Consider the following 15,992-nt stretch of genomic DNA (forward strand, 5'->3'; position numbering starts at 1 on the left):
TATACAATCAATAAAAATAAAATTATTTTCAATGTTAAAAAATAAGAAACAAGTACACATAAAACACCCTGCTAGAAAACTAAAAATAAACATCTAGACACACTGTGGTAAAATTGCAGAGCATTAAGAATTACAGAGAAAATCAGGAAAGAAAAAGGGACTATGTATAAAAATGACAGTTACACTCTCAGAAGACCTCTCATCAACAATGAAAGTCAGGTATGCAGACTGGAAAGGGAGAAGTAAAACTACCTCTATTTGCAGATGATATGATACAATCTTTTATAGAGAAAATTCTAAAGAATCTACTAAAAAACTATTAGAATAAATGAGCTCAGCAAGATCAATACATAAAAATCAATTCCATTCCCATATAATAGCAATGACTACAGTGAAAGTAAAACTTCTCAAAATTCCAATTACATTAGCATCAAAAGAATAAAATACTTGGGAATAAATGTAACAAAAGAAGTGCTAAAAACTAGAAAACTTTGTTGAAAGAAATCAAAGATCTAAATAAATGGAAAGGTGTTTGTTGTGCATGGACTGGAAAACTTAACATTAAGTTAGCATTACTCCCAGAAAAATCTTCAATTTCAACACAATCCCTATAAAAATCCGAGCTGGCTTCTTTGCAGAATTGACAGACTGATTCTAAAATTCATATGGAAATTTAAAGGAGCCAGAAATGCCAAACATTCTTGAAAAAGCACCAAGTTGGAGGCCTTGTACTGCAAAACTTTAATAATCAAAACAGTGTGGTACTGGCCCAAGGACAGATATACAGATCCATGAAATAGAACTGTAGGACCAGAAATAAATCTGCACATTACAGTTAACTCACTTCTAACAAGGTTGCCAGTACAATTCACCAAAGTAAAAAATAATCTTTTCAACAAATGGTGCTATAAACAATTTAGATATACATAAAAGAATGAAGTTGGAGTCCTACCTCACACCATACAAAAAATTAACTCAAAATGGATCAAAGACTAAATGTAAGAACTAAAACTATAAAACTCTTAGAAACAAATCTTCATGACCTTGTATTAGGTAATGGTTTCTGAGATAGGGTATCAAATATGTAAACAATCAAAGGAAAAAAGTAAATAAATTGGACTTATCAAAATTTAAAACTTTTGTACTTCAAAGAAAACCATCAAGAAAGTGAAAGACAACATAAAGACAAAGGAGAAAATATTTGTAAATCATGTATCTGATAATGGACTGATTTCCAGAATATATAAAGAATAATTACAACTCAACAATAAAAAGATAAAGAGGGGCGCCTGGGTGGCTCAGTGGGCTAAGCTTCTGCTTTCGGCTTAGGTCATGATCTCAGAGTCCTGGAATTGAGCCCGCTTAGGTCTCCCTGCTCAGCGGGGAGCCTGCTTCCCTCTCTCTCTCTCTGCCTGCTGCTCTGCATACTTGTGATCTCTCTCTGTCAAATAAAAACATAAAATCTTAAAAAAGGTGAGCCTGGGTGGCTCAGTGGGTTGAGCCTCTGCCTTCGGCTCGGGTCATGATCTCAGGGTCCTGGGATCGAGTCCCGCATCAGGCTCTCTGCTCATTGAAGAGCCTGCTTCCCCCCCTGCCCCGCCTGCCTTGCCTCTCTGACTACTTGTGATTTCTCTCTCTGTGTGTCAAATAAATAAATAAAATCTTTAAAAAAAAAAAATCTTAAAAAATAAAAAGATAAATAATCCAATTTAAAAATAGTCAAAGCAGGGGCACCTGCATGGCTCAGTGGGTTAAAAGCCTCTGCCTTCAGCTCTGGTCATGATCCCAGAGTCCTGGGATCAAGCCCCGCATCGGGCTCTCTGCTCAGCGGGGAGCCTGCTTCCTCCACTCTCTCTCTGCCTGTCTCTCTGCTTGCTTGTGATCTCTATCTGTTAAATACATAAACAAACAAACAAACAAATAAATAAATAAATAATCTTAAAAAAAAAAATGGTCAAAGCATATGAATAGACATTTCTCCAAGATAAACTAATGACCGATAAACACAAGAAAAGATGCTCATTGTTAATCAGAAGAGAAGTGCCAATCAAAATCACAGTAAGATAAAACTTCCCACCCATTAGAATGGCCATAAAAAGAAAGACAAATATAACAAGATTTGGTGAGGCTGTAGAGCAAATGGAACCCTCACACTCTCCTGGTAGTAATGTGAATGGTACAGCCGCCCTGGAAAACAGTTCAGCAGTTCCTCAAAAAGCTCAACTAGAGTTGGGGCACCTGAGTGGCTCAGTCGATTAAGCAACCCATTCTTGATTTCTGCTGAGGTCACGATCTCAGGGTTATGAGATGGACCCCCCAAGTAGGGATCCATGCTCAGTGTAGAGTCTACTTGAGACTCTCTTCTCTCCCTCTCCCTCTGCCCCTACCACAGGTCACACGTTCTGTATCTAGATAATTAAATACAATCTTAAAAAAAATAAGGGAGAGGGTGTCTGGGTGGCTCAGTCAGTTAAGCATCTACCTTTAGCTCAGGTTATGATATCAGAGTCCTGGAATGGAGCCCCACATCAGGCTCTCAGTTCAGTAGGGGGTCTGCTCTCTCTCTCAAATGAGTAAGTCTTTAAAAAAAAAAAAATCTAAACTAGAGTTACCATATAATCCAGCAATCCCATTCTTAGTTACATATACTCAAGAGAACTGAAAACATGTCCACACAAAACTTGTACGTAAATGTTCACAGCAGCATTATGCATAATAGTCAAACATGGAAACAACTCAGAAATATCTCTACACTGGGGATGCCTGGCTGGCTCACTCAGTAGAGCATGTGACTCTTGATCTTACGGTCATGAGTTCAAGCCCCACACTGGGCATAGGGCCTACTTTAAAAAAAAAAAACAAAAAGTATCTACACTGATGAATGGATAAATGGAAAGCATATACATAAAAGGGAGTATTCTTTGGTGATGAAAAGAAATGAAGCAGTGATACGTGCTACAACATGGATGGACCTCAAAAACACTATGCTAATTAAAAGAAGCCATTCATTCTTTTTTTTTTAATTAATTTTGAAAAAATATTTTATTTATTTATTTGACACAGAGAGAGAGAGTATAAGCAGGGGGAGCAGCAGGCAGATGGAGAGGGAGAAAGAGACTCCCTGCTGAGCAGGGAGCCCAATGCAGGACTCGATCCCAGGATCCTGAGATCACTATCTGAGCCAAAGGTAGCCACTTAACTGATTGAGCCACCTAGGCACCCAATTTTTTTAAAAACTAAAATCAATTAGTTAACATAATGTATGATTTGTTTCAGAGGTACAGGTCATGATCCATCGGTCTCATGTGATACCCAATGATCATTATAACACATACCTTCCCCAATGTCTACCAGCCAGTTACCCCATCCCCCATCTCCCTCCCCTCCAGCAACCCTCAGTTTGTTTCCTAAAACTATGAGTCTCTTATGGCTTGTCTCCCTCTCTGGTTTCGTCTTGTTTCATTCTTACAGGACGACATACTGCATGATTCCATTTATATAAAATGTCCAGAACAGTCAAATCTATAGACAGTAAGCAGATTAGTGGTTGCCTAGGGCCAGGAGAGAGAGGGAAAGGACTGGGGCAGAATGGCTAAGGAGTATGAGACTTCTTTTTGAAGTGATGGAAATGTTTAAAAATTTATTTTGGTGATGGCTGTATAACTGTGATTATACTGAAAGCCTGTCAGTAACAAATGTTGGCAAAATATGGGAAAGCAAGAACTTTCAAACACTGCTGGTGGGAATGTAAACTGATAAAACTACTTTGGATGGGCAGTGAAGTTCATATGTAATAGAACGTTACTGAATAGTAACAGTTCAAATGTAATAGCTGAATAGAAACAAACCTTATGACCTAGAAATTCTGCTTCCAGAAATGTACTCCAGAAAATCTGTGGCATATTTACACTACACAAGGAAACAGTTATAAGAATGTTCATTGTAATACTATTTATAATAGCAAAAAAAGAAATAATCCAAGTGTCTTGCAACAGAGGAATGGATAAACAGTGGTTTATTCATATTCTGGAATACTATATATTAGCTCAATGCACAGAAAGCTTTGTGTATATACAGTGTCAAGGGGGGAAAAGTTGCAGAATATGATCGGTATGATACAATTTATATAAAAATCTAAACAATGAATGCCATACATTATTTCTGGTTACATGTCTATAGAGTAAAAGTAACATGGACAGTAAGAATCCACTCAGCTTGAAGATAGTGATTACTTCTGCAGTAAGAGAGAATAGAATAGAATAGTAAAAGAGTACAGAGAAGTTTTCAAGTGCATCCACAGGTTCCTAAAAAGGTCTGAAACAGATTTGGCAAAAATGTGAATAGCCCTTAAACATGGGTGGTAGCAACAAAGATGTCCATTATGTTATACTCCATATTTTCTATATGCTTGAAATATTTCAAAGAACTTTTAAAAAATCAACTCTGCCCAATATACATATACAATGGAATGGGGAAAAAACAAGAGTGAACCAGGAAGGCCTTCTAGAAAGTATGTGCAGAAATCCTGACTAAAATGATGATGACCTAGATTAGAAGTGATAATAGCAGGATGGAGAGAAACAGATGAACGTGAGATTTTCAAAGGAATCATTTGTAGTTTATTGATGGACTGGATATGAAGAGTTCAGGGAAGGAAAGGCTGACTTCTAACCAAGGCAAAAATGCAGATGAAGGTACCATTTACTCAGGGAAAACTGGGAAAAGAACCAGTTAAGGGCATGAAAGAATTGTTTTATGTTCATCTCTTACACTCAAACATAAGCTCTTCATAGGAGAATCTGTCTACTTTAACTACGTATACCTCAAAGTACTTAATGTGACTGCCAAATTAATGTTACACACATTGACTAAGTATTGCTTTTTGAAAACCAGAAAAACTTCTTTTAAAAATGTCAGTTTTCAAATAAATTTGATATCACTTAATATTCTAATAACAAGAAAAAATTTTCAAGAAGTTCCCACAAAAACTTTCCCATGCAGATTATTCAGACTTTTAGGTTCCATACAAATGTATGCTTTCTATTTTTCTAAGCCACTTTAGTTAATTTTGTATGATTTTATCAGTTAGATGTATTACAAGTTAAGCAGTATTATAAGGGATGTTGTTGTAAATGAGATAGCATTTACCAAAAGGTTATTTCTTTTTTAGTTTATTTATTTATTTGAAAGAGAGAGAGGAGACCTTAAAGATCATTAAAGTAAATTTGTTTTCCCTCCTAAGACTCAAAAGTTTACAAGTTTCTTTAGAGGATAATTATACCTAAAAAGTAATACTTGAGGCAGGGGCACCTGGCTGTCTCAGTTGTAGAGCATGTGACTCTTGATCTCTGGATCATGAATTCATGCCCCACACTGGGTATAGAGTTTACACACAAAAAAAAAGAAAGAAAGAAAGAAAAGAAAAGTAATACTTGGGTAATTATGATACCACAAGTTTCAACTGTTATCTTCATATTGCTCAAAATCAAAACAAGTCTATGTCAACTACTGCATTTTGGCAACTTCCCCTTTTTAGTGGGCCTAGGTCAATTTTTATTTGTCAAACAGAGTGAATGCTGTGATTTTAACAAATTTCTGAGTATCTATACACTTGTACATCCCCCTCTTGGTTTATCCCTATTGGCCGCGGGAGATTTAGGAGGGGCAGGGGACATGTTAGAAAGTAGTGCACAATTTGACAAAGATAAAGTACACAAAACCATAAGTATAAGTAGACCATACAAACAAATCAAGGTTTTAACTGTTTTTCTAAAAGTTCAGAAATGGTACTTAAAAAAAGGAGGGGGGGTGCACCAGGGTGTCTCAATCAGTTAAACACCTGAGTCTTGATTTCAGCTCAGGTCATGGTCTCAGGGTTGCAGGACTGAGTTCCACATCAGGCTCTGTGCTCAGCACGGAATGTGCTTGTCCCTCTCCATTAGCTCCTCCCTGGCTTGCACGTGCACATGTGTGCTCTCACTCTTTCTGATAAACAAATTAATACAATCTTAAAAAAAAAAAGAAAGAAAGAAAGAAATGGTATTTTTGAATGCCAAGGAACACCAAAAGACCTGTTGGGAAAATTGTTATGAATTTTTAAATGTGTGAATAGAGTCATTTAAAAATATATATGATCCACAATGCATCCATAATGCAAATTCTGTTGCTAGATTTATGTAAGATTTATCAATTTTATTTCTCTGAGTTTTAAAGGATGCATCTAAATGGAAACAGAATTGAGTTGAAAGGTTTATCAAGCATGCATATCTCTTCTTAAGCTCAACAATGTATTTTTACTGGATTTTATTTTGCAAACATTGAGAAACCAATGACGGTTACCACACTGGGGAGTGACACCATGAATGCTTTTAACAGTATAACTTAGGCCATAATACAAAGCATGGACAGTATAGTAGCAGTGAGAAATGGGACGGTACTATAACAGAAGTTAGAGACTGAGATGTTGTAATAGTCCATGTCAAGGGAGAGCTTTATAAAAGTCCAGATTCCTACTTCTGGAAATTACTCAATCAGTACATATAGAGCCACATTTTTATAATCTTAGAGAAGAGCTAAACACAGTAGTAAGTTAGAGCGTTGAAGGGATCCTTCACACTGACACCTTTAAAAGAGTATTAGGGACTCATAAAAATTACAAGCTGATGCTTCACTTTTACCACAAATGAGCAATGACTCACCTGGATCAGGGTCATATTTGAGGTCCATTGGATGTACAACAGGGTAGTACTGCTTCTAAACACAATATAAAGTAAAACAGATTTAATCACTTAATCCTTCATATAAACATTTCCTTCCCTGGGCAAGGATGACATGGAATAAGATCTACAATTTAGCAAAAAGAAAGAGTAAAATGTTCCTTACTCCTGCCCAAAGCCAGCAGGAGCCAAAAATGTTTTCTAAAAGGGCTGCCTTTAGTATCCTCATCCCATCAATCCATTTTGCGTCCATTTTTAAACATCCATTTTTAAACATTTAAACCTCACCTGGGCCTGCCAGCCTTCTTTCTTTTATGCAATACTCATAACCAGTTAAGTTTTTTTTTCCAGGAAAGAAGGGGGTAATAACAGAGAGAAAAGAAATACATTTTGAATGTTTTTCTTAGGGAAGCTTTAAAAAGCAAGGCTGAGTGGGAGAGGATAGAGTAGGGTATTTTTTGAAAATGCTTTGGAAGAAAAAAAAGAAAAGAAAAATTCTGCTTATATTTTTTTCTCATAGAACAATGCCTGCACTGTCTAAAACAATTCCTGACAAAAAGCAACTGGAAGATTTAAATGTGGAAGTATGCTAATTTCAAAAATTAATAAGTAGTATAACATAATTTAAAGCAACATGTGTTTCTTGCTCCAGAGGCAGTGCCATTCCCAGCAAACCTACTCCCACACCATCATGACTTTTGGAGCAAAACAAATTACACACAATTTATAAAGCAAATTTCAGTGTTATGACAGGTATTCAACCTTCATCATCAATTTAAGCTAAAGAGGCCTTCCAGAATTTATAAACATATACAAATAATGTGCCAAACACAAATGACACAAAGAAAGAAAAGGCTTAACAGATAAATTTATTGAGGCGCCTGGATGGCTCAGTCAGTTAAGTGTCTGACTTTTGGTTCTGGCTCAGGTCATGATCTCAGAGATTGTGAGATTGAGCCCCAGGTCAAGCTCTGCACTTAGCAGGGAGTCTGCTTAAAGATTCTCTCCCGCTGCCCCACCTCAAATAAATAAAATATTAAAAAAAAAAAAAAAAGATAAATTTATTTTTCTTTCCTGTCTCAGAATTATAAAGTTAGTCTTCTTTCCTCAAATTATATTTTAAAATCAGCTTTGTTCAAAATCTAGTATAACTTAGAACTGGAAAAAAAAAATCTTACGAGACAAACAGTAGTAATTGAGTAAGAAAAGACAAAGAAAACAAAATGTCATGTGTGTCCACCTAGACCTCATACTTTAACTTTCTTATAGTAAAACAGACATAAAACAAAGCTTATTATCTCAAAGATAAATCATCTTACCAGAATTTCTTGTTTTGCTTTTATGGTTTTGACGACACATTCAAGGATCTTTCTAGGATACTGCTTACGTTTTGTGGCTATATCTACTATGATTTCATCAAACTGATCTTCAAGTATTTTGATATCAGACTCTATTTCAAGAGACAAACAGTATCAAAAATTTCTTAAAACACATTGCTTATATTCTATATAGAAATGTAACAATCTAAATTTAGAAAATACAAAATAATTGAAAACAAATATGTAAGTTAATAGGACCCCCCCTTTGATGATTAATTCATTTATTTACTCACCTAAATCAGAAAAATACAAAGGTGAATATAACACGATCCTGCTTTCTAAGAGCCTGGAAGAAACATAACTGCAAAACAACTTGATAAATGCAATTGAGGTCTGAACAAAATGCTATATAGACACAGAATAAGAGAACACTAACTCTGCCTGGGGAGTTAGTGTTAACTCCCCAGGCAGAGTTAGTGTTCTCTTATTCTGTGTCTTTAACTTTATTAACTTTAATAAATTCTGTGTCTTTAAGTTTATAACTTTATTCTGTGTCTTTAACTTTAAACAGAAAGCAACATTTGAGCTAAGGCTTGAAATATACATGTAAATCCATTGGATTAAAAAAAGGTGGGACAAAAAATAACAGGAGGAAGCACCTTAGGCAGAGCAAACTGTATTTTCAAGATCACAGAGGTTTTGGGAAACTTTGTTCTAAAACTAAAAGTTCTAATTGGCTGCAGGACAAAGTGTAAGGAAAGAAGGATGATAAAATATAAAAGAACTAGACTGTAAAGGGCATTTAAAGTTAGAGTTTCCAACATGTTTTGACTTTATTCTGTGCTGCACCGAAGCTGTGACAGTAGCAGGCAGAAAAGCGAAATCTGAAATAGACACAAATGGATAAATAGCAGGAAAAAGTAAGAGACACAGTGACTTTATACTTTAACTAAAACTCCTATCTGTTGCTTTCCTGTTTTAATAGTGAATCTCAAACTTCAGCAAAATAACTACATGGGGAACTTGTCAGAAGTGCAGAAATTTTGATTCAACAGAGGCCTCTGGAATGGGGCCCCAAAATTAAGCACTCTAGATGAAATGAATGCAGGTGGTACATCAACCTTATTTTGAAAGTCGTCTTGAAGAGTAAGTAGTTAAAAGTACTAAAGAACAGGGTGCCTGGGTGGCTCAGTCGATGACAGGTCTGACTCTTGATTTCAGTTCAGTCATGATCTCAGGATCCTAGGATCCAGCCCGAGTGCCTCCTTGCTCAGCGGGGGGAGTCTACTGGAGCATTCACTCCTTCTCCCTCTGCCCCCGACAAAAAACCTTCTTCTTACATGTGCATTCACACCCTCACTCTCTCAAATAAATAAATCTCCAAACAAAACTAAACTAAACTAAAGAGCTAGATCATTGGCTTAACTGGTCTCACATCCTAGCTGTTCTATGTCACGGTCTATGCTAGAAATTTATCTATTTTATTAAGTAGAAGCTTCACTAAGAATTCTGAAACTATGATATTTATTTTTGGAAGCTTTCAAACATTGCTGACATATCAGCATATATATACACACATACATACTGGGTAAAGATTGATGAAGTACATCAGGTATATCTCATTCGTGTAACAAATACTAAGACCAACTAAATTCTTTTGAGAGTATTATGAGAAAAACAATCACTGCTTACTTTGAATATTCATTTAGATGAGTAGCCTTTCCTAAATTTTAACTTACCATTTAAAAAGTTCAGTCATTAGCCTGAAATAATGTACTATTTCACAGTTAAGAAAAAAAACGTCTCCCAGCTAAATCTTCTATGGAGGAAAATGGTTTTTCAGCGCCACCTAATGATAAAGCTATAAAACTGAATGTATAAACAAATTTGAGCAGATTTGAGAGAAGATTTTGTCACCAATTTAACAAGTATTTACTGTGTACCTACTATATGCCAAGCTAAGTGCTGAAAAACAAATATAGCCCCTGCTCTTGAGGAATTTACACTTTAATGCTTAAATGAACCTGGTCACCTGAAATCAAGTCCTTTCAGGGTAGCTACAGAGGAAGGGAGAAAGTTGTTCTCACTTGTATATTCATCCGTTCTATCCTTTTATTTGTTCACTCATTTCTACAATGATCCCAGTGAACAAAACAGACAAACCTCTGCCCTTGTGAAGCTTACTTACTGCTTCTATGTATTTGATCAGACACAAACCCTTTTAATCTCATCTGCAGAACCTTCTCTCCTTTTCTCCTGTCTTTGAGCATGTCTTAACTGTCTCTTACTGTACTACTGCAATAACTTCCCTCAGATCAGCCCACCTTGAATTTCAACCCTCTCTAATCCATTCCCTACACAGGCAGCAGTCAGTGTTCTAAAATGCAAAGCTTTTCATGTAAATTCTATTTTAAAAATCTCCACTAGCTCCCCATTGCCTACAGGATAAAGTATAAATTCCTTGGCAAACTCTCAGGGCTCTTTGTGATCTGGCCTTAGCTTACCTCTGGTCACACCTGCCGTTAGTTTTCCTAATTCATTTCTGACATTTTCCAAACACATCACTCTTTTGTGCCTTTGCACATGCTGTTCTCTCTGCTTCAAATATCCTTCATCCTTTTATCTAGCATGCTGTCATTCATTAAATGCATTTAACAATAATCTATTCTATTAGGACTTATCCCCCTTCCTAAGCAGTATAGTAATTCCCTGTCCATTTCTTTCCATTAACAATGAGTTCCTAAATAGTAAGGACCCTGTGTTTTCATCTATGGCCTAGAATTTGGTATGTCATTATCAAGTGTCAGTGAAAGCAGGTAAAATTATAGTATTCTGAACCATTTCCCCTCACAATTATAAGGAAGAAAAGGGACAAAGAATAACCACACTCTATCCAGGCTGCCAACCAATTAGAAAATATGTATCTTAATCTACAAATTGATGAATCAGATTGCTAAAGACAGCCTGAAGCAAACAGAACAAGAGTCAAAGAAAGACACAGGGAAGGCCGTAGAGTTTAAAAATACTCTTAGGTGATTGTGATACACTTCCTCTCCTCTACTAATTGGCAATCATTCTATTGTTCGGGAAATCTAATGTTATTGCTTTTACCATTTCAATATATAAACCAGAAAGTAAATTTTGGTGACCATGAAGAGATAACTATTATAATCCCAAGGGCTAAACATTGAAGTTTTCTGGGCAAAGTATTATCTTAATGTTGAGAAGAAAAATTATAACCACAGAGGGTTACCTAATGCGTTTGGAATCAGCTCAAGGGTCTAACTGGATAGCAAGTAATACCAAGCAGTGATACCAAGTTATTATGCTGGTCAGACTCTATAATATGACCATGGGGAAAGACAAGATACTCTGACCCTCTTGTGAGGGTAGCCCTTCTCCTAGACTTTGCTGGAGAATTCTGACCCTTTTTTTACACAGATCATTTCTTTTCTACTAAATTTGTTTCCTTCTTATACTGACCACGGACCATTTTCTTTCCATTAAAATTTTGATTTTTTTTTTTAGATAGGTCAACACCATTAGTTAGGGTGCTTTGAAACACCTAAGTCTGCTTTGAAGAAAGTATTGTGGGGTATCTTTGTGGATCAGTCAGTTAAACTTCAGCTCAGGTCACAATCCCGGGATCCTGGGATTGAGCTCTGCATCAGGCTCCCTGCTCAGCGAGGAGTCTACTTCTCCTCTTCCTCTGCACCTCCCCCACTTGTGCTTTCTCGGTCTCTCTCTCCCTCTCAAATTAATTAATTAAATAAATATTAAATAGGAAGAAAGCATTCTGTCTCTAAGGGGGTTTCTCCATATATTTACTTCATCCTTTACATGGTTGGAACTCTTAGAATTTAACTTCATACTTCTAAGGGTACTTCGCTGTCTACTATAAGGATCATTTGTAAAAATACAACTTGATTTATACGGTTTTTTTTTTTTTTTTTAAAGATTTTATTTATTTATTTATTTGACAGATAGAGATCACAAGTAGGCAGAGAGGCAGGCAATGAGAGAGAGGAGGAAGCAGGCTCCCTGCTGAGCAGAGAGCCCGATGCGGGGCTTGATCCCAGGACCCTGAGATCATGACCTGAGCCGAAAGCAGAGGCTTTAACCCACTGAGCCACCCAGGTGCCCCGATTTATACGGTTTTAATCAGAAATTCTCTGGGCCTGTTTCTTCATCTGGAGATAGTAGTACAGTATTTTCCAGCAACCTACTGACCAGAATACTTTCAAAGACTAATCAGATGAAAACCTTATTGAGAATGCCAGATAGCATATATTAAAAAAACCAAGGTAACTACTGCATTAGCTTGCCTCAGTAGCCTTCTAGATTTGTTTCCCTTTTCCCCCCAGTGAAGGAAACTTTTTTTTTTTTTTTTTTTGGTGAAGGGAAATTTTTAGAAGAAGGGACACTGAGGGGCCCCTGGGTGGCTCAGTCAGTTGGGCATCTGCCTTTGGCTCATGTCATGATCCCAGGGTCCTAGGACGGAGCCCTGCATGGAGCTCCCTGATCAGTAGTAAGCCTGCTTCTCCCTCTCCCTCTGTGCCCCCCACCCTGCTGCTGCTATCTCTCACTCTGTGTCTCTCTCAAATAAACAAACAAACAAATAAATCTTTTAAAAAAAACAAGACTGAAAATTGGGATTAAAAATTAGCATTCAAGATAAAATTAGCTAAAAATTAGCTACTCAGAAATTAATGACAGAAGGAAATTTAAATCACATACCCATAAAACTATCTGAAGCTTCCTGCCATGCTTGTCCATTAATGCTGACGTTCTCTTGCACAGCTGATTCAAAAGTCTGAAACAAATTTACAATACTCAAGTCACTGAAAATAACTTTGAATATTGAACTAAAACATTTTGGCAAAGTAAGAATTTCAGATTTGTAATACAGAATATCAAGAAAAACAGACAAGCTTATTACTGTATTCTTCTCAATGAAGATTCCATTTCAATCACTGATTCTTCCTACTAAAATGTAGGAAGAATGCTCCATCTGAGAAAATTTGATGCCAAATTTATATACTTCTTTAATGAAGAAAAAATATAAGCTAACAAAGTTGAGCTCAGCTGAATCTCAAGGGTACAAGTACTACATATGCTGCTGAATAAGCAAAAGTGTTAACAAGGGAAAAATGCTTCAAACAAAATAAAATTAATTTCTACTTCATAAAGGACTGTATTTTTTAGAGACGTACACTGAGGAACAAAGAAATGAAATGACACAAGATCTGGAGTTTGCTTTAAAATAGAAGTGCAGGGATGCCTGGGTGGCCTAGGGGGTTAAGCCTCTGCCTTCAGCTCAGGTCATGATCTCAGGGTTCTGGGATCTAGCCATCCATCAGGCTCTCTGCTCAGCGGGGAGACTGCTTCCCCCTCTCTCTGCCTGCTGCTCTGCCTACTTGTGATCTCTCTCTTTCTGTCAAATAAATAAATAAAATCTTAAAAAAAAAAATAAGAAGTGTGAAGGGACAGCCTGCTAGCTTAGCAGTAGATTGCATGACCCTTTTAATCTCAGGGCTATGAGCTCAAGCTCCACCTTAGGCATGGAACCTACCTAAAAAATAAATAAATAAAATAGGAAGTGTAACAAATTTCTGATAACTGTTAAATTTGGTGATGGAAATACAGATGTCCACTGCACTAGTCTGTTTTTTGAAAGGTTAAAAATTTTCATAATACATTAAAAAATAAGGGACTAAGGGAATTTGGTTAAAATTTTAAATGCACATTCCCTATTACCTTACAATTTCACTCTTAGCAATGTATCCTAAAGAACTATTCTCATAAAAACGTAAAAAGGATGTACTAGGAATGTTTATTAAAGCACTATATGAAATTATGAATTATTGAGGGGAAAATAAAATCTAACTTCAAATTCAGAAAATAGTTAAATACACTATATCCATACCATACAATAGCTAAAAAGAATAAAGTATATCTCTACGTAACTTTGACAAAGAATAGTCAAAGACAGATTTGGAAGAGGAAAAAAAAAAAAGCTAAACTGCTAAATACATCAGCCTAACCCCATTACCGTAAAAAAAAAACAAAAAACTAAAACAACAAAGAGAGATGTAACGCCATAAAAAAGGGTATAGAAGGATTATAGCCCCCTGGACCCTCCCAATAATTATTTCTGGGAAGGAGGAGGGGTGGGGGAGAGGAATTCAAACTTTTGCTATATGCTGTTTTGCTGGGTTTTTTTACAAGAATGTATTTTACACACTTTGTGTAAGTAAAAATAAGCATAATTCAAATAATGACTGATAATGAGTTAAAGTATACACTCTTCACTTTATAAAGATTTTATAAAATACTTTATATATGGACATTCAAGGATTACCTCATAATACAAACTAATATTCATTGCACAATTGTATCAATACAATTTTTTTAGAATATCCATTACAATATCACGTGGTTTTCAATAAAGAGATATGTCAACATAATTAAAGCCTCTGCCTTTATCTGCTCTTAATATGAAACACAAGTGAATTCCTTGGTAGTTTGTTCAAATCTTTTTTCTCCCAACTCACTTTATCATCCACTAACTGAGGTAGAATAGGTTATAAGCCAAGATTAGCCAAGCTCCTCTTTTTCTGAAAGTAAATAGATTAGCACTTCTTAGAAAGGGGCAGATTCTAAGACTTTTATGCACCCAAACAGTCTTTTTCCAAAACAACTAAAAATGTCCTGAGGGGGTCTGTTCTTGCCTTCCTCGCAAGAAGGTCGTGACAGTGTTCCTGTACACAAAACGGGAACAGACCCACCAGCCAGGGGCTGCTTTTCTTCTTCCACTCGGCGTTTACTTTTATCGTCTCACACTGTGGCCTTGCTAACTCACAAGTGTGCTGCACTATGAGCTTTTACACTTATTTTCTACGGACAGATTGTCTGCTTGCTTAAGGCAGGTACCAATCCCTCAATCTATTGCGTCTTTCCTTAAAAAAAAAAAAAAAAAAAAAAAAAAAACTAGCTTCTTGAGGGCTTTGCAAAATCTGTGAGAAAGGAAGGGGAAACGTTAGGCGGTCCAGAGAAGTTACTAACCAAGACAGCTTCCTTATCTACTTAGACTTGGCGGGAAAATGTTTCCACGGACTTTACAGTAAGTTCTAAAACAGGCCAAAGGAAAGACCGGTGGCTCGTGCGGGGACTGCCTGAGTTCCAGGATTCCCCCTCCTTCCGCCTCTGCCCCCACGGTCCGACCCGGAGCCACGGAGGCCTGGAACCGCGGCGCGCCGCAAAGACCAGCTCTGAAGTTAAGGCACCCGACATGAAAAGCTTCTTAGTACGAACAAAAAGAAAAAGACCTCGTTCACTTTTTTTTTTTTATTACAAGTTAAAACGCTATCTTGGATAGAGCGGGCTAAATAAAACACATTAAAATCGATTCCACCTATTCTTTCTTCCTTCAATTTCGAGTCCCACGCAGGGCTCGCCGCGTCTCTACGGACCCGCGCCGCTCTAAGCGGGGAGTCCTCGGCCGACACGAGCGTGTTTCGACACGAGCGTGTCTCGGGCCTCTGCCACCGGAGCGCGCGGCACCGCTAACTCCGCGAAGCCGGCCGTAGGCTCTTTCTGAGCCTTGAGAGGGGCAGAGGGTGAGGGGTGAGAAGAGATGGCGACTGCGCCCGTACCCACTGCACATCTCGCAGCGCGGGCTCCCGAATCTCCTCTGGCAGCGTGTCCCCGAGCTTTTCCACAAAGCGGCCGCACAGCTCTAGCATTTCCGTCACGGCCCGCTTCGAGGTGCAGCGCACCCGGAAGTCCTCTCGGGAGGTGGCGGTGGCCGAGTCCCCGTCGTCCGCCCCGGTCGCCCCCTCCACGTCCCGCGGAGGGGAAGGGACTACCACAGGAGCCCCCGCCATCTTCCCAGTTTGAACTGCGGGCGGGAGCTGGGAGCGGAAGGGCGGGCTCTCACTGGCGGAAGGAGCGCGCG

The 15,992-nt window shown here is 37.6% G+C and overlaps 1 protein-coding gene across 2 annotated transcripts in view; it reads right to left on the bottom strand.

Moving 5' to 3' along the window:
• NSL1 (NSL1 component of MIS12 kinetochore complex) overlaps positions 1–15,988 on the bottom strand; it is a 31,753-nt gene extending 15,765 nt beyond the window's left edge. Inside the window, exons 1-5 of one of the 2 annotated variants that reach the window (XM_045084710.1) lie at positions 15,691–15,988; positions 12,773–12,848; positions 8,036–8,166; positions 6,699–6,753; positions 3,989–6,007 (exon numbers count right to left, since the gene is read on the bottom strand). In XM_045084710.1, coding sequence (XP_044940645.1) covers positions 5,910–6,007; positions 6,699–6,753; positions 8,036–8,166; positions 12,773–12,848; positions 15,691–15,921 — 591 coding nt within the window. In that variant the 5' untranslated portion in view covers positions 15,922–15,988 and the 3' untranslated portion in view covers positions 3,989–5,909. Of the gene's footprint in view, positions 1–3,988; positions 6,008–6,698; positions 6,754–8,035; positions 8,167–12,772; positions 12,849–15,690 lie in introns of those variants that run through there. The other variant, XM_004778948.3, reaches the window with a different exon arrangement.
• Positions 15,989–15,992: the final 4 nt, after the last annotated feature.

This window comes from Mustela putorius, unplaced genomic scaffold (genome assembly GCF_011764305.1).
Source record: "Mustela putorius furo isolate JIRA1106 unplaced genomic scaffold, ASM1176430v1.1 tig00000785_pilon_pilon_pilon, whole genome shotgun sequence".
NCBI classification, from domain to species: Eukaryota; Metazoa; Chordata; class Mammalia; order Carnivora; family Mustelidae; genus Mustela; species Mustela putorius.